Genomic DNA, 19,936 nt, shown 5'->3' with positions numbered 1-19,936 from the left:
AAGCCTTTTGCTAATAGTCTAGAAACTACTCTTGGTTGATAGGTACGTCTAAGAACTTTTTAGGAAAACCTATCGAATTTGCCACGACATAAAAGGACTCCTTACTTATATCGTTGAGTTTCACCAAAACTAACATGTACTCACAATTGTTTGTGCACCTTACCCCTTTAGTATCGATAAGTAACACCTCGCTATGGCGGAAAACTATTACTAAGATCGATGAAAAAAGGATATCCAAGTAAGTGTTATTTTGGCATGACACCTTTTAACTCAATTTTTTAAGTTTGGAACTTAAGGCTCTTACTATGTTGGTTAGATTTTAAGTGAACTAAAATCCTTAATCATGCAACATAATCAAGCTTCGATCTCATGCATATTTAAGACATATTTAAAAGCAATAAATAACTTAAAACATGCATAAGATAAATGTGATCTAGTATGGCCCGACTTCATCTTGAAGCTTCAACTTCAAAGTCCGTCTTGAAAATCTCCGTGGGAGGCGCCATTTTCTTCAAATAGGATAAGCTATAATTAAACTAATTGCAACTATTTGATGGTACGCAGACCATATTTGAATTGAAAAACAAATTTGGTGCTTTAGACCAATTACATTCAAATTAATGGTACGCATACCATATTTTCTATCATATTTGGGCCATACTAGTCACTTCATAACCTGCAAAACAGTACATATTCAATATATACCATTCACCCATTCATTATCATGAATGGCCCACATAGCTGGTTAGTAAAACACGTTATGCATCACATAAATATTTGCAGCAATTAATCAAGGGCACCAATAATCTACCAATTATTCAGTCCTTATTAATTCTAATCAAATTGTTTAACCTTAAAGGATTTGTAGACCTAATCAAGAGTTTATGACTAAAATTGCTCCCACTTAAACCAATAAATTCATATGTTTTACTAATTTTAAACATAAAAATGTATTACTAGTCTAACTAGAAACATACAAATTTTAATTAAAATTTAAAGCTCATATAAATTTATAATTGAATCCACTTATTTAATTTATTTTCAGTCGAATTTAAATTAATTCAAGGTTTTTAATTTTAGTAAAATAATTAGAATAAATTAAAATTTATAATAATTATAATATTTCGAAATTAAAATCCAAGAAAATAATTTAAATTATTAATTTTAAATTTAATTAAAATTACTCGAGCTGAAAATCTCAAATTAAAATTTAAAACACGACAATCGTAACACGACGAGCACTTGGGCTTGCGCCCAAGCCCCGTCGAGTGTTCGTGTAGCAATACGCAAGCAGGCCACACGCAACGCAGCAGTGCAGGCCACGCTGCGCGCGCCCGCTCGCTCGTCGCACCTGCTTGCCTCGCGTCTGCTTGCTTGCTGGGCGTGGCAGCGGTCCCTGTGGCGCAGCACGCTTGCTGCCCACACGCGTCTGCCTGATGGCTTGCGCCTTGGCCCTTCGCCCTTGCCCACTCGCCCATATGCGCACAGCACTCGACACAGGGCAGCGTGCTGCCTTGTGCTCGTGTGCCATGGCTCTTGCTCGTTGCATCGTACCGCATGGGCGACGAGCTCCATTGCTCGTCGTCGCATGCCCGCACTATACAACACCCCTTAAGGGTAACACGTAGCGTCCATTGTTTTGTGCGTGCAAGTTTTATGAGCGAATTGCATAAAAATTAAAACTTTTATTTCCAAAATTAATGACAAATTAATAAATCATATTAATTTCATAATTTTAGGGCGAAAAATCGAAAATTTATTAATCAATTAATTTCCGATTAACATGGATTCAAATCTAGGTCATAAAAATTAAAAATTTAACATAAATTAACAATTTTTATGGTGGATTTTAATCATTGGTACCTAATTAAATTATTAATTAATCATGAAAATCAAATCAATTCTAAATTATTCGAATTTCAACAAATTAATCATAATTACAAATTAGGTTGTATAATTAACAAGTCTAGGCATTCATAATTGTTAAACATATACAGTAGGTCAATCAAAAACTCAAGATTTATCAACAAGAATCGCAAATACTTAATTTAACATCTTAAATTTACAAACTTTTGCGTTCGAAAAACTAAAACCTCCGAAAAGTCATAGTTAGGCTTCGAATTTGGGAATTCTGGGTTCGGCCGAAAAAAATTGTTTTTGTCAAAATTTTAGAATGCCTTTTACATGAGGAATTGACACAAAAATCACTCGATTTGGATGAGTAACGAAGAAACTGCCGAAAAACTGCGTACATATAATTAAACAAACGCAATTTGCAATTTATTAACAATTACGAAAATTAATCACCCCTTTTAATTCTTTGCAAATTTGTAAAATTTAACCATGTTCATGCAATTTAGATTATGAAAATAATAAGAGTCTCGTGATACCACTGTTAGGTTATGATACATAGGAATAAACATAAATCATGCGGAAAAACCATAATGTCAGGAAACATATTATTTACACATAATCATATAGCATAATTTAGATGCATACACTTTGTAGCGTGCCCTCCCTAGCTGCGCCCGAACCGAACAAGAACAAGTCTTTAGGACTCCAAGTGTCGTCCCTCCGTAGATAGTCCACAGCACGTCCGGATCCGCCTTAAGATTGACCAACTAGAATCACCCTTAAGGTTCTTAGATTTTCGGCTATTTGGGTGCAAGTGTTTGGCTGATTTTTGCTTAAAATCTTACCTTGAGTACTTCAATAATCGTCTGTTAAATATGTGACCCTAGGCCTATATTTATAGAGTTTATGGAAAGGAATTATAATCCTATTAGGATATGGATTTATTAATTAGAATCCTATTTGAACTCTAAATAATAAATTTAATCTATTAGGATTAGGATTTAATCATTGCACGAATTCCAATAGGATTAGGATTCGTTACGAACACGAGTGTCGCACGACCACGAGGGACGCACGCACCCGCGCAGGCCTTGCGGCCCACACGAGTGGGTGCTGTCTCGCAGCCCACGAGCACACGCTCCAGCGCGCGCGCCTACGGCCTTGCTGGGCCTGGCCTTGCGCTGGGCCTGGCGAGGCTGTGGCCTTCGTGTTGGGCGCTTGGCTTGTTGGGCGCGGGCCTGGCTTCGTGCTGGGCCTTCGTCTGGCAAGCCTCGTCCGATGCTTAATTCGTACGATGCGCTTCCGATTAAATTCCCGGTTCCGGAATTCATTTCCGATACGACCAATACTTAATATTTCCGATTCCGGAATTATCTTCCGTTTTGAACAAATATTTAATATTTCCGTTTCGAACAAATATTTAATATTTCCGTTTCCGGAATTATTTTCCGATTCCGATAATATTTCCGATTCAGACAATATTTCCGTTTCCGGCAATATTTCCGATTCCGACAATATTTCCATTTCCAATAATATTTTCCGATACGTACCATGTTTCCATTTCCGGCAACATCTACGACTTGGATAATATTTATATTTCCGATACGATCCATATTTCCGTTTCCGGCAATATCATCGTTTTCGGAGTATTCATTTCTTGCTTGTGACGATCTTAGCTCCCACTGAAACCAAGATCCGTCGATTCCGAATATCCATAGATGGAGTATTTAATGCCATTAAATACTTGATCCGTTTACATACTATTTGTGTGACCCTACGGGTTCAGTCAAGAGTAAGCTGTGGATTAATATAATTAATTCCACTTGAACTTAAGCGGCCTCTAGCTAGGCATTCAGCTCATTTGATCTCACTGAATTATTAACTTGTTAATTAATACTGAACCGCATTTATTAGACTTAATATTATATGCATACTTGGACCAAGGGCACTATTTCCTTAAGAAACCTCTTCATTGGGCGGCATGTTCAGCCGTCGCCTAGTTCTCCTTTCCTCTCTGCGGTCGTTTGTCAATCCTTGCTCCTTCTCGTTGAAGAGAAAGTTTTTCATGATGGTCATGGCCGCGTTGAGCTCTTCCCTGGATGGAATTTGGGGTCTTGCGATCGTGGCGGTTGTAGCTCTGCTCGGCTGTGACCTCGCCACTGACCGCGGTTGCGCCTCCGCCTTAGATTCTGAATATGTGCGTACTATCATGTCATTATCATTGTTGATATCCATTTTTGGAGCGAAGATGGTTAGATTTTTTCAAGGCTTTGAAGTGTTCTTCCCCACAGACGGCGCCAAATTGTTCCGGTGTTGAAACAATGGGCTTCATATGAAGGCCCTTTTGTTGTGTTTAAGATCTTGCTTGCTTGAATGTGTTGTGTCCGGATTTACCTGCACAATGACAAAGTTACTAGCCTCGGGGGTGTTTCCGAGTAAAGCCTCTCCGATGCCTAAGGAAGAACGATGTTCGGATTCTAGAGAAGAGAGAAGTTCTCTAGAGAGGAGTGTTAAGGCGATAAATTGGACGTACCTTGAGATGTGAGCTTTGGCGGCTTATTTACAGTGTTTGTGTAGTAAATGCTTATAGGTCATTTATTATTAGTGGGCCTTGGGCCTTTGCTGGTGGCTGATCAGCCATATTGAGTAGAAGTGGGTTTGATATTGTTGTGTTGAGCCATTGGGCTTTGGACTTAATGGCCCAATTGGTATCCAATTGGGAGCCCAAACAATTTGTTTCTTGTATTTGTAAATTTTAACTTAATATGTACTCCGTATTGCTTAATGTATCGCTAGCCGATTTTATTTTATCATTTAATTTAAAATTCTCACTTCTACCGTGTGAAATGATCGATACGTAAGAGCAAGTTTTTTTTTTTTTTGTTTGTTTGTTTTGGCAGCTTGTAAGTGCAAGTTGAGTGATGTTCCTCGAACTTGTGCACTTGTGCGTGATGGAGCCATGGAGGTTCTGCATACCTGACTCAGCTGAACAAAAATTTGAATTATTGAAGTACTAAATAAACGATTTGTTACTTGATATAGTACCGTTGCAAATTTGCATGTAGAATGTAGATGCACAACAAAACCACAGACAACAAGCAAAGAACCACTACCATTTTGTTTGTTGTAAACAACCTTTTCTTTATAGGAGTATTAAAAAATCATTTTGGACATTGAGCAACAAACAAGTGAACAATTATTCACTTTTTACCGCATTTAATCAAGACATCTCAAGAATTAAGATATGAATCATACGTTCATATATGATAGAAGACGATAATCCATTACAGATTACTAATATTTTATTAGACTTTGTAATACTTATTTCGTACTCAATTGCTTAATTTTTTTGTTAAGCGTATCACTCTGCTAGAATGACCTTTTTATTTAAATGTCTCACTTCCTATTTTAGAAACTTTTTTTTTTGGTGCAAATGAGCCATAATGGCGGGGATGAGAATCGATCCCAGGATCATCTGAAACCGTGTCGAAAAAGGAAAATGTAACAACTAATCTGGGACGAAGTGAGTAACTTTTATTTCCATTTAAAATTGATATTGTACAAGAATTTGTGTAACCTTTATTGCCAATAGGATAATAATGTGTACCTTAAATCCATATAAAAAGGGTGGAGAAACAGTGAAACAGACATGCCAAAAAAAAGTTTCCCGGAATTGAGAGTATTTCTCTGAACTAGATTCCAATTTTAATTAAAGATTAAACCTCAAATCCGCTAAAACCTCTGCTCCATTTCTCTGACATAAACCCACTTATTTTTTACATTTTATTGCTTCTTCCCTCTCCTTCTCTCTCCTCCATTCTTTCTCTCGAGTCTTGGAATTCTCTAGAGCTCAGAGAAATCAAAAGAACAAAAAACCGCATATATAGGTATATTTGTAAGTTATAACGTTACAATATAAGAACTTGTTTTTTTCTACGAAAACCCAGAATTATTCCAAGTATAAAGTGAAAACATCGAAGAAATTGTTCCTTACTTTTCTGGGTAACAATGGCTTGGAGATTTCGACTCGTTTTTGCTGCTTCTCTTTTCTTAACTCTTCTGGGTAAGCTTTTTTCTGGCTTTTTTTTTGTTTTTGTTTATGTGAGTTGATTAATTTCTTGAGCTAATTACTGCACTTAGACAGCTTGAGTGTGTTATTTACTCATTTTCATGTCTATTTTTTTTATTTTTTTTTTGTTATTACTGTGATTTTGAGTTTGGGTATTTGTAGAGAACAGACATTCTGATACTGGTTAGTACTGTTCAGAAAGATTCACCGGAATCCGGCGGAATCTTCGGTAACGTGTGTCATTGAGCGGTCGGTGCTAGTTTTGTTAACCCGGGCTGATTTAGCTAAATACAAGTTTTTTTTTTGGTTCCGACTAAATTGAAAATTAAGGACTGTAAATTTGAACTTCATTGTTGCTGTCCTTGCTGAGTGCTGACATGAACATTTATATTGGTTGGTGGGTATTTAATGAGGATTTGAATAAAGATGACATTTTTGTTTTTTTAAAGTTGGATGTACTCCCATTTTAGTAACTAATTTTCTGGAATATTGACTTAAAAAAGATGCCAAATTTGTGTGAAATTCTAATCTCATTTCAGTTTTCTAGTTTTGGTAAATTGTACTAGTAATTTTAACTTTTTAGGTAAAATTCTATCAAATGATGTTTCCCTATAGAAAATAGAAGTTTGGAGGATTCCTCACATGTTTTGCAGAGGTGGCAGAGGAGTGTAGTGGTAATTCCTTGTTGGGTTGTCAATGCAATCTTGGATGTGGTTTTACTCTCACTCATGTGCTTCTAATGACATCAAAATGTCGTTTGAGGAGAAAGACAAACATGGCATATTGGGCCACTGGCATTAGCTTAGCCTTATAGTATGGATGAAGTACTCCGGCAATACGGATTAGTATATGTTTAGTTGGCTTAAAGAATGTACTAATCAATCATGTGAAAATGTTTTAATGACTTGAATAATTTCCCTTTTGATCATTGTTTGGATAGTAGGCGATTGATAATCTTTTACTGCTACTCTGCTAGTATGAATTATGTGTCACGGTCATGCATTTTGTTTCTCTCTAAATTTTACAACCGATACAAGTTTTTCGTGTGGCCTTCTTAGGCTCTTAGCTACATAGTTGACAGTTTCTTAAGAGGGACCGTTGAAGGAGTAAGGAAAGGCTATTAAGCGGTTAAGCCTCAAAACATCGATATTCTTGTTTCGAAAGGCTCATGAAGAGAATTGGCTGTTTTTCTGTCTTGCATTCATTGGTATACTAGCTATGGTTTATGAATTATGATGCATAAATGTTGTTGTAGTGAGAATATTGACGAGGTCTGGCAATGTATTTTACAGAACTATGTAGTGGTAGCACGATTGGAATTTGCTATGGACGGAATGGTGATGATCTTCCAACTCCTGATAAGGCAGCAGAGCTGATTAAGCAGCAGAACATCAAATTTGTCAGGATATATGACTCCAATATTCAGGTTCTCAAGGCATTTGCCAATAGTGGAGTGGAGCTTATGATTGGTGTCCCTAACTCTGATTTGCTTGCATTCTCTCAATTCCAATCAAATGTTGACTCTTGGCTCAAAAACAGCATCCTCCCATATTATCCGACCACAAAGATCACATACATAACAGTTGGTGCTGAAGTGACTGAGGCCCCGAAGAATGTCTCTGCCATGGTTGTTCCTGCCATGAAAAATGTCTTCATGGCCTTAAAGAAAGTCGGTCTGCATAAGAAGATTAAGGTTTCGAGCACCCACTCCCTCGGAGTCTTGTCTCGGTCATTCCCACCTTCAGCTGGGGCGTTTAGTAGCCATTTTGCATACTATCTAAAACCCATGTTGGAGTTTCTTGCTGAGAACCAATCACCTTTTATGGTTGACATCTACCCCTACTATGCTTACAGAGATTCCCCCACCAATGTTTCTTTAGACTATGCCCTTTTCCAATCAACGTCGGAGGTCATTGATCCAAACACCGGTATGCTTTACACAAATATGTTTGATGCACAGATCGATGCTCTCTACTTTGCATTGATGGCTCTAAATTTCCGAACCATAAAAGTTATGGTAACTGAAACGGGCTGGCCTTCTAAAGGATCGCCAAAGGAGACAGCTGCTACTCCTGATAATGCGCAGATATACAACACCAACCTTATTCGCCATGTTATCAATGATACAGGAACACCAGCTAAGCCAGGAGAGGAGCTTGATGTTTATATCTTCTCGTTATTCAATGAAAACAGGAAGCCAGGGATGGAGTCTGAGAGGAATTGGGGTTTATTTTACCCGGGTGGGACGAGTGTCTATAATATGGATTTTACTGGAAAAGGTGTTACCGAGATGGCTAGTGGTGGAAATTCTACCAATAGTACCGAACCAACTTGGTGTATTGCTTCATCAAATGTTACTGAGGCAGATTTGAAAAATGCCTTGAATTGGGCTTGTGGACCAGGGGATGTAGACTGTACAGCAATACAGCCTAGCCAGCCTTGTTATGAGCCTGATACTTTAGTATCTCATGCTTCCTTTGCATTCAACAGTTATTACCAGCAAAATGGAGCCACTGATGTTGCTTGTGGTTTCGGAGGGGCAGGTCTTAAAGTTTCTAAGGACCCAAGTAAGTTTCGCTTATCAGTTTACATAATTAAGCTGCACGATACCTTTACATGCAATGGCGGACCTTCCTTCTCTATCTATGGTTGGCCTGCCTAGACTATGAGTATAATTGTATATATGCTATACCACATTGCTTAAATTTCGTTTAACAAAGCATTAACTATGTTAATGTACTTGTATTAGGATAGTGCACTAAACATTGCTGTGTTTTCTAATACAGGTTATGACAAGTGCCTGTATTTGACTGCTGGGTATGTTTTCTTCTCCTTCACTTGTATGCAATCTCCTCTATACATTCCCGACTGTGATACTATTTCATTAAGTCATTGATCTCAACTTGTTAACATTTTACTGCAATGTCTATTTTCATGCAGGAGTAAGAAAACTTCTGCTTCGAGCAATATGAGTGCCACTGCTTCAACAGCAATAGCTATCCAGAAACACACTGCATTTGAGCCATGGATTTCTGTTGCCCTGCTTTCACTTCTGCTGTCGTTTCTGTGAGAATGTGGCTTTAGCGTTTCAGAAGCATGGATCGCCCTTATTTCCTAAGGCCGGGAGTGTAGATGTGAATGCCCTGCCTAAGTTTTGTATTATGACCATGTAAATGGGATGATCTTAAACGGCGTACATCTTCCCTCTTTGAATGGGGTTTAACTTTAAGGCTAGGATTTCTAACTGCACATATTGTAGTAGTGGGGACATGAATTTGGGACAGAGGATTCAGACTCCATATTTAGCGCATAATTTTGCCTGCTTGGAAGGGATTTGTTTGCCTCATATTATTGTCTGTCCACCTTTTTTGGGACACTTTTCTGGGCAGGCCTTGGATTTTGGCTAGTTTTTGCATTTTACATGTAGACATTAGACAGTCCATTTTTTGTGTGTGAACAACGGTGTCGCGGTCCATCTCTAAGATCCCCTGAGCTATCGCTTTGGGTTGAAGCACTAAAAAAAAAAGGACCGGCATGTCATTGGGGCCTTTGGGGCATAGTTGTGACTCGTGTCCATAAGGGTGCTCAAGTAACGTAAATACGTACATCCTTTGAGGAAGTCCAAATGAATAATATGTATGAGCATATACATAACACAACCAATCAAATGATTATCTCAACCAATTAAATTTATTTGATCATTTAACCATTAAATTTTTCACACTTTTCTACTGGAATATTAAATATATCTTATTTTTTCAATGTCAAACTTTTGATAAAAGTGAAAATATTATTAATAAACGTAATTTGCATTGTTTAAGTTAATCAAAAAGAAAATCTTTATCTACATTGATTATTTGTTAAATCGCGTACTCCCTCCGTATTTATTTAAGGGATACACTTGCCTTTTCCGGCCGTATTTATTTAAGAGATACACTTGCCATTTTTAGTAATTTATCAACCCCACCATCTAATTAAATAATACATCAAATATACCCTATCACCCACCATCTTATTAAACAAATAATTTCATAATCCCACCCCACCCTCCACCCACCAAAATGATTTGGTCCCCACATGTTTAATTATTAAAATATCTATCCAACCCCACTTGCTTTATTATTTTATTTCATTCAATTATTTTTCTTAATACCCGTGCCCGGTTAAGTGTATCTCTTAAAAAAAATACGGAGGGAGTATATAATACCATACATAAAGAATAAAAAGGTACGGAGGGAGTGAAGCACTCATACTATTTGGTGAGAGTTTTTTTCCTTTTATTTTTATTTTTTATGGAAGAATAATTTAATTTTTGAAATCATTCAAATGGAATCAAGCGACCCCTCTTGATATGAGGCAGATCCTCCTTTATCCCGAGGGCCTAACGAGCTCGGAGACTCTCATATTTTGGGCCATGAAGGTTGAGCTTACTAGTCCAAGGCGAGGCTCAAAATAGTAACTATAGTGAAAGCATATAGCTTTACTTCTAGAGCTATGTGGTAACCTCTTCTACAACCTTTTAAAAGTGAGGAGTCCAAATTCACTATTCATCCAATAGTGCTGTTACGATTTTGCTCCCGACTCTAACTCTTTACTACGGTTTTATCCTCGCTGTTGGATGCTCCCACATGTTGGAACTCACTGATCTCAGCCTCTAGCCTTATTTCCCCTCTACGCTTTCTGTGTTTCACCCTTTCTCACCCTTTCTCTTTCCTCTTTTCTCGCGGATCATTTTCGACCCATGTCTTCTTCTCCTTCTACCTTGCGGCTCCCCCCTCCTCCTTGCTGCTTTCTATCTCCTCTTCCCAAGGCTTCCTCGCGGCGAAAATGGTGATTTATGTTAAATATTCTCATCTCCGCGTTCTATGGTAAGTTCGCTTAGTTTCGTAATTTTTCTTCACATTAGGTTTAGGTTTAATTCGATTTAGTTTGAGTTGTTGTTGATTTGATCGAATTGGTTGAAGATTAGTTCAAATTGCTTGCATATTTGACATTGTTGCTTGACGATTAGTTCAAATCGCTTACAGATTTTATCGGTTTCGGCAATAGGATTTCAGACAATTTGATAAGTTCTTCATCCCTCCAATCCTGAAGATCTGCTAGAGCCGGTACTTTTTCTCTCTCGCTCTTATCCCGAGTTCACCATTACTTTTGTTTGAATCAATTAGATAGAAATTTTATTTTGTTCGAGTTTCATGTTTGAGCAATTTTGTTGTAATTGATTGCTTTTACAAGATGGATATGGTTTGGTAATTGAATATACAATATTGAAATGTGAAAGTGAATGCTCTGGTTAATTTGTTGTTTAATAATTATTTGTTTGTATACAACCTTGTTTAACATTGCATTTTGGATTGATTACAAATTTACAATCTCCTGTGAAATCAGACTCACCAAGTTAGCATGTGCTTAAATATATTTAGCATTGCATTCAGGGGGTTGATTTGTTGCCTTCTGTGAAATACCCACTGTTCCACCAAGGTTATCATGTATCTAAATCTATGATTGCAGAATGACAGTGTATACAGATTTCTAATGCACCGCTTTTTGGGGGGCTATATTCTTTTCTGCATTTGGTTAATGTGTAGAGCGTGGTATGTTTGTAATATGTACAATTTATTACCAACTTTTAATTCAATTTATGCTTGATAATATACGTCGTAACAGCATATAAACAAAGGAAAACAATCATTCATCTGAACTTATGCATAAGAGATCTAATATTTTGATTAACTAGCTCAAGGGTTCAGTGATGTCCAGAGAGGTTAGCTTAGGACATTAGGAGTCAGATAAAACATGTATGAGGTTGAATATCTCTCCAGTGGGTGTGGGTTTAAGAGGTTGAATATGAGAGACACCTTTTATTTTCTTCAGCTAACCTAACCCTTGTATGACTGCATAATAGCTGAACCTGTTTGTTTAATGTTGTATGTCCCAAAGTTTTAAGTCTTCTATTATGCTTTACTCCTTTTGAAATGAATTATGACCCCAACAAACTTAAAATTATCCAGAGGGAAGAAACCTTAGTTTTGAAAGTTAGTACATTTTCAGACACATAATTCACTGATGCTGTTTCAATGCCTAGGTTCTTAAATAAGGCTTGCATTGTTGGAAATGTTGAGGAAGAACTCACACCTGATGGAGTAGCCTTAGATCCATGGAACCTTTGTACTGTAAATCAGGTTGAAGAGCTAAAATCCCTGATAAAGGTAATCCCAATATGGTCAACAGGGATTATGATGTCAGTAACTACCAGTCAGCTCACATTCCCTGTTCTACAAGCTGGGTCTATGGATCGTCATATCACCTCAAATTTTCAAGTTCCTGCTGGTTCCTTCGGGACATTCACAGTCATCTCAATAATGTTATGGATTGTCATTTATGATCGCATTGTGATTCCTTTAAACACGAGAATAACAGGAAAACCAGGACAATTGAGTGTAAGGAAACAAAAGGGAGTTGGTCTCATACTCTCATTCATGTCAATGGTTGTGTGCGCGATAATTGAGGGTGTTCGACGTGAGAGAGCTATTAAGGAAGGATTCTCAGATGATCCAAAAGGGGTGATTGACATGTCAGCTTACGGGTTGCTGTTTCACCATTGGATTTCTGGAATGGCTGAGGCTTTTTTTATAGTTGGCCAAAATGAGTTCTTTTACTCTGAATTCCCAAAGAGCCTGCAAGGAGTTCGCAAGAAGGCAAGAAACTCATTGCCTTCAGAGTCAAATTAGCTTTTTTGATTTAATTTCTCTATGAATATTAGTTAACTGACCCTGCATCCTACAAATGCAGGAACAAATCCTTACAAATGAGATTCAAGAGCTTAATCACAAGGTCTTTTAAAGGAAATACCTTTCTTTTAATTTTGTCACAAGTATGATTGCACATTTTACCATATTCAAATCCCAATTTCTTTTTACAGGGGAATATCATTCAGCAGGAAAATATGGAACTATGCGAGAAAGTGAACCTAATTCGCCAAGAACACACCGTGACACCGACTCGTATAAGAAGGTATGAGAAGGCCGTTGAGAAAACATGACCCTATGTAGAAATCGACATAATACCACCATCGATCTCAATAATGTTCTCTACAAATTCCTTGTTTTGAATTAGTGCCTTATTGTTCTCTGAAGTAAGGTCCTACACAGCTACACATATTTTATGCTTTCACATTTTCAGTTTCTTTAATCTTGTTCAAATTGCTCATGTATTAGATTAGATTAAGATGGATGATCCCAGCATATCAATTTACCTTTTCTTGGATTTATAGTATAGGAAGCGTGAATGGGAATAGCAGAAATTCCTTGATTCTAAATGGATTTAGCAGCAGAGAGGATCCGCAAGAGCTCATTCATCTTCGATCAAGCCATTTTGAAAAACACGGAAATCAGGCAATAGGAGTAAAAATAGCATTGGGGTAAGATTATTACGTCTGTTATGAAATGTTCATTTGCAAAACTATTGCTGAAACTGATCCAAGCTTCTCGATATAACGCAGCAGACTATGATGGTATTAAGAAACTAAGCATGTATGAATCAATAAGTTATAAGATCGCCAGTATCGAACAAATTTTCTGTACAAAAGACGAGAGAAATGCATGGAGGTAGAGTGATTATTGGACATAATTCAGTACGTTGCTGCATCAACAAGTAGATGGAAGCCAACAACTCTCGTAAGTGCAATAATTTGGCATATTTGGCGATTAATATTTTTTTTCCCATGCTTCTGTTTTATGTTATAAGTGTACTTATAAGCGCTGAATATGTGACATGACCTACTAAAAGTCCTTAAATTATGCATATGGTCAAAAGGTATTTGAGGTTGGCAGGAGGACTCACTTAGAAGTCGTTCTATAGACTCCATATATACTCACTCATAATCAATTTCCGTCACCTTCTTTTTAGTGAACTGTCCTAATAGGAAAGAGTAGTTTAGTAGTTGCATAATTTAGTCGGTTATTAGAGGCAAATGAAAAAAAATACTACTATAAATAAGGGAGAGTAGGCAAAGAGAAAGGTATCCAGAATGTTATCTTAGTTTTATTTGATAACTATCCTCTATGTTCTGTTATTCCATATTATCAATCTACCTCTCTTTTCTTTCTATAAATTCTAATGTAGCTATGTTGATGCATAACATTCTCTTACAATATTGTTCATCTTACACTCTACTGTTGCCATGGCTAATATGCTAAAAGCCCATGTACGTTTATAAATGCTAATTGGCAACTGAAGGTTATGATTTAGTGTTAAGTTGTCAATGTTGTTAAAGATGTTTTGCAATTGTCAGACTATCAGTATGTTGCAAGTTAGCTGCTTTTTCTTTCTTTTATCTGGTGGTCAGCTGCTGAATTTATTATAAAAGCTTATTTACATAATTAAAACAGCTTACATTCCTCATTCCTTGGATTACTTCGTAGAACATTTCTATGTTGTCTACAATATCATTCAGGGTCATGGGCACATATTGATTGATTGTCCACTATATAGTGTAGCATTGGATGCATGGAAATTTGTCTATGATTAAACAGCGAGGTTCTATTCTCCCATGCATGGTAGTAATTGTAGTAGTTTACCTTCTTCCTATTACCTTCTTCCTTTGCCTCGAGTTCTGATGAATTAATCTGTTTAACCTTGCATCCAGTTCAGAAAGTATGTAATTTATACATGGGGCTAAGTTAATCGTACATCATAAGTGTTTTCGAAACTGTTAGTTACCCCCATGTCTCTAGAAAATCACCAGCTTGGTGAACTTTTTAAATCTTGTATAATTATAGTTTTGTTGATATGAATTGAAGTTTACGTAATGTGAATTTGGTAGAATGTAAGGCACAGAGTTTTTATTGGTGTTTTGAGAGTTTGTTAAATTTGTTTTAGTAAGGGTTTGGTAAAATTTTCCATCAAGGGTTTGAGGGTTTTGTTAGTCTCCGAAACTGAGCTTGAAAAGCACTAGGATACTCGAGATGAGGTGACATTCTATTTTTTTTCATCTTATTCATTATGACTAGGGTTGCTAGACTATTGGTGTGTAAATGTGGATGAGAAATAAATAAATAAATAAATGTATTTAGAAATGATAAGACGGTTTACAATGACGATTCCGGTATCTGGGCCTTGGTGTGTTTCTCTTCCGCCCTTTCTTGTGGTTTACTGTTTATTTATCATCTGCAATTGTGGTTTATGGTCATTTAGATGTTTTTAAAATATAATATGCTTTTAAAACAGATTGCTTTTAATACACATTTTTTTTGTTTGATTACAACATGGTAATCTGTAAATAAATGGACTTAAATTGTGAGTAATTGCATAACTTTTTCCTGTAGAAAGTACGGTATCCAGGTTATAATAGACCTACACGCAGCACCCGGGTCACAAAATGGGAATGAACACCGTGCAACTAGAGATGGATCTCTTGAATGGGGAAAAACTGATGAAACTGTTCAACAAACATGGACCTTGAGGGGACCAAAGGGACCCCCATTTTCTGAAAAAATAAACCAGGAATCTATATATTCTTGCTTAATGTCTGCTCAGAATAATAATAAATTGATGTAGCTTAGTGGTTAATCTACTTGTTGTAACTCTATCCTTTGAACGCAGAAGTCTTGTGTTCGAGTCCCGACCCTACACTCTTCAAAGCTATTACACTTTTTCCCTTACCCGTGACCATTCATCTTCATGGTTTCTTACTTTCTAAAATGTTTTTGGCTTTATTTTTTTACTTTTACCATTTTCTGATGTTTTCATGATTTATTTCTTGCTCTTCTTTTGTTTTTTTCTTCTGATTTTAGTACTGTATTTATATTTTATAATTTCATAATTTCATTGCATTTTTTAGGGGTCTAATTATATAATAACAATATGCCCCATAAGTATTGAAAAAGATGCAACTTTTTTTTATACAATAGTGTAGTTTTGTCATTCTTTTTGTTAGTAATTTGTAATGAATCAGATTTCTTATAACATGTAAAAACTCATCGTATACACTCGTAATAATTTTTTCTTGAGATGAATCGCTGTAAATTATTGTTTGGACTGATATATTGATTTCTATTGCTCTTAAGCCTACACACAAATTCCTAAATCTTCAATGCATAATTTTGTTATGGATATTAAGAAAATTTATTACCTAACGTTCCCTAATTCCCCTTAACAAAAGGGGCAAAATAGAAGGATAAGCAATTTTGTATTTTAAACAAGTAAAAAGTTGGACCCCCATTTCTATATTACTGAGTCCACCACAGTCCTCCACCGCCAACCCTCTCACCAACTTCTTCTCCTAAAACTCCTAGATCCCCAAGTTCTAATCCTAATAAAATATTAGAAGAGGAGAAAGAAGATCCCAGTAAAGAGCAGGTTCAACCTGATTTTAATTTTAAGGAAAATCAAAGTTCAGAAGATACAACAGATGAGGACTTTAGGGATTTTCAAGCAGCTGGTTGATTTTTTAACTTGTGTAAATAAACTTCTGTTCATAAATGAAATTTCTTTCGGACAAGGCTGGTGTACATTGTGCATGATCAAGTCTATGCTATGCGAAATTTTAAGGCAGGGCAGTGTTCAGAAGGTGAGGAAAGGAGAAAAGATTGATATTTACACAGATGTGTGGTGATGGTGAGTAGTTAAATTGTTAACTTTTGGCTTAACCTAACTTTTTCGCTCGTTTATGTGATTGATAGTTGATAGACGACATACAACGGGAAACAGGTACAAGATAAAGCTATGGATGATAGGAAGACAGAACAAGTTGGGTTAATACGTTCTTTGTAATTATTTTTGTGGAGATGGGGGGGTTTAGGGGTGACTTTTATATATACTTGAAGGAAATAATGCCCTTGGTCCAAGTATGCATTCTATGTTAAGTCTAATAAGTGTGGTTCAGTATTAATTAACAAGTCAATAAATTCAGTGAGATCAAGTGAGCTGAATGCCTAGCTAGAGGCCGCTTCAGTTCAAGTGGAATTAATGATATTAATCCACAGCTTACTCTTGACTGAACCCGTAGGGTCACACAAATAGTACGTAAACGGATCAAGTATTTAATGGCATTAAATACTCCATCTATGGATATTCGGAATCGACGGATCTGAAGGAAATAATGCCCTTGGTCCAAGTATGCATTCTATGTTAAGTCTAATAAATGCGGTTCAGTATTAATTAACAAGTTAATAATTCAGTGAGATCAAGTGAGCTGAATGCCTAGCTAGAGGCCGCTTCAGTTCAAGTGGAATTAATGATATTAATCCACAGCTTACTCTTGACTGAACCCGTAGGGTCACACAAATAGTACGTAAACGGATCAAGTATTTAATGGCATTAAATACTCCATCTATGAATATTCGGAACCGACGGATCTTGGTTTCAGTGGGAGCTAAGATCGTCACAGGCAAGAAATGAATACTCCGGAAACGATGATATTGCCGGAAACGGAAATATGGATCGTATCGGAAATATGAATATTATCCAAGTCGTAGATGTTACCGGAAACGGAAACATGGTACGTATCGGAAAATATTATTGGAAATGGAAATATTACCAGAATCGGAAATATTGCCGGAAACGGAAATATTGTCAGAATCGGAAATATTGCCGGAATCGGAAAATAATTCCGGAAACGGAAATATTAAATATTTGTTCGAAACGGAAATTAATTCCGGAATCGGAAATATTAAATATTGTTCGTATCGGAAATAGATTCCGGAAATGGAAATTTAATCGGAAGCGTATCGTACGAATTAGCATCGGACGAGGCCTGCCGGACGAAGGCCCAGCACGAAGCCAGGCCATCGCCCAGCAAGCACGCACGCCACAGCCCAGCGCGCACAAGGCCGCGCATGCGTGGGCCGCGCTGCGTGGGCTGCTGCTCGCATGCATGGGCAGCCCTTGTGGCTGCCGTGTGTGTGTGAGTTTCAGCTCATGCGAGATTCCTGAATCTGCAAGAGTCAGTGTATGATTAAATGTCTATTCCTATTGGATAAATTGATTAAGTAGAATTCATGTAGAATTCTAATTCCAATTAATTCGCATCCTACTAGGATTACGATTCCTTTTCCATAACTCTATAAATAAAGGCCTAGGGGTCATAATTTATATACAAGTTTCAAAGTATTCAAAAGTGAGATTTTTGAGAGAAAATTCAAACACCCATCTTGCCCCAAAAGTGCCGAATTTTCTGAGTACCTTAAGGGCGATTCTAGTTGGTCAATCTTAAGGCGGATCCGGACGTGCTGTGGACTTTCTACGGAGGGACGACACTTGGAGTCCTAAAAGACTTGTTCTTGTTCGGTTCGGGCGCAGCTAGGGAAGGCACGCAACAAAGAGTATGCATCTAAACTATGCTAAATGATTATGTGTAAATAATATGTTTCCTGGGTTAATGGTTGTTTCCGCATGATCTATGTAAATGTCATATGTATCATAACCTAACAGTGGTATCACGAGCCCCTTATTATTTTCATAATCTAAATTGCATGAACATGGTTAAATATTACAAATTTGCAAGAATTAAAAGGGGTGATTAATTTTCGTAATTGTTAATTAATTGCAAATTGCGTTTATTTAATTATATGTACGCAGTTTTTCGGCAGTTTCTTCATTACTCATCCGAATTGAGTGATTTTTGTGTCAATTCCGCATGTAAAAGGCATTCTAAAATTTTGACAAAAATAGTATTTTTCTGCCGAACCCAGAATTCTCAAATTCGAAGCCTAACTATGACTTTTCGAAGGTTTTAGTTTTTCGGATGCAAAATTTCGTAAATTTAAGATGTTAAATTAAATATTTGCGATTCCTGTTGATAAATCTTGAATTTTTGATTGACCTACTGCATATGTTTAACAAGTTTGAATGCCTAGTCTTGTTAATTATGCAATCTAATTTGTAATTATGATTAATTTGTTGAAAATTAGAATAATTTAGAATTAATTTGATTTTCATAATTAATTGTAATTTAATTAGAAACCTATGATTAAAAACCACCATAAAAATTGTAAATTTACGATAAATTTTAAATTTTTATGACCTAGACTTGAATCCATATCAATCGGAAATCAATTGGATAATAAATTTTCGATTTTTTCGCCCTAAAATTATGAAATTAATATTATTTATTAATTTGTCATTAATTTTAAATATAAATTTTAAATTTTTATGCGATTCGTTCAAATAACTTGCACGCACGAAGCAATGGACGCTTCGTGTTACCCTTAAGGGGTGTTGTATAATGCGGGCATGCGACGACGAGCAAGGGAGCTCGTCGCCCGTGCGGCACGAATGCAATGAGCAAGGGCGTAGTGCACGAGCGCAAGGCAGCAGCCCTGCCTTGTGTCGTGTGCCACGAGCAATGAACGGATGGGCATGGGCGAGGGGCGAGCCAAGGCAGTCGCGTGTGGGCAGCAAGCGAGCTGCGCCACAGCGCGCGCTGCCTCGCACAACAGCGCGCAACCTCGTGCGCAGCGAGCGCAAGCTCGCGTGCCACGAGCGCTGCGCACAGCATCACTCGCGCGCACAGCGCGCGACGTCGCCCGCCCAGCGAGCGATGTCGCGCACCAGCGAGCGATGGCTCGCGCGCGCGCAGCGAGCGATCTCGCGCGCCAGCGAGCGATGGCTCGCGCGCGCGCAGCGAGCGATCTCGCGCGCCAGCGAGCGATGGCTCGCGCGCACCAGCGAGCGATGCAGCGCCCCAGCGAGCGATGGCTCGCGCGCACCAGCGAGCGATCTCGCGCACCAGCGAGCGCGGTAACGCGCGCGCGCTGCGAGCGATAGCTCGCGTGCGGTGGGCGCTGTGCGGAGGCTTGCGTATGGGACAGCAGCAGCTATGCAACGAGCGCATGGGCTGCGCGCACATGGCCAGCAATGGCTGTGTGCGTACGGCCCATGGGCGTGCAACGCGTAGGGTGTTTGCGTTTCGATTAGATCGTTTTGAATGTTTAATTTGAAAATTTCAGTTCACGTAATTTTAATTAATTTTAAAATTAATAATTTGAATTAATTTCTTGGATTTTAATTTTG

General features: G+C 37.6%; 2 protein-coding genes across 2 annotated transcripts; both read left to right on the top strand.

Annotated features, from left to right (window-relative positions):
• Nucleotides 1-5,508: 5,508 nt before the first annotated feature.
• LOC110791518 (glucan endo-1,3-beta-glucosidase 13) lies at nt 5,509-9,269 on the top strand. Its single transcript, XM_021996268.2, has 4 exons — nt 5,509-5,917; nt 7,216-8,490; nt 8,710-8,740; nt 8,864-9,269. The coding sequence occupies exons 1-4, from the start codon at nt 5,863-5,865 to the stop codon at nt 8,991-8,993; spliced, it is 1,491 nt and encodes a 496-aa protein (XP_021851960.1). The 5' UTR covers nt 5,509-5,862; the 3' UTR covers nt 8,994-9,269.
• Nucleotides 9,270-12,000: 2,731 nt separating this feature from the next.
• On the top strand, nt 12,001-12,654 carry LOC110778497 (protein NRT1/ PTR FAMILY 1.2-like). The gene has a single exon (XM_056836014.1). It carries the CDS (start codon nt 12,001-12,003, stop codon nt 12,652-12,654), a length of 654 nt encoding a protein of 217 aa, XP_056691992.1.
• Nucleotides 12,655-19,936: the final 7,282 nt, after the last annotated feature.

This window comes from Spinacia oleracea, chromosome 2 (genome assembly GCF_020520425.1).
Source record: "Spinacia oleracea cultivar Varoflay chromosome 2, BTI_SOV_V1, whole genome shotgun sequence".
In the NCBI taxonomy this organism is placed as follows: domain Eukaryota; kingdom Viridiplantae; phylum Streptophyta; class Magnoliopsida; order Caryophyllales; family Amaranthaceae; genus Spinacia; species Spinacia oleracea.
Note: the sequence above shows the minus strand (reverse complement) of the source record. Positions and strands in the feature narration are given on the sequence as shown.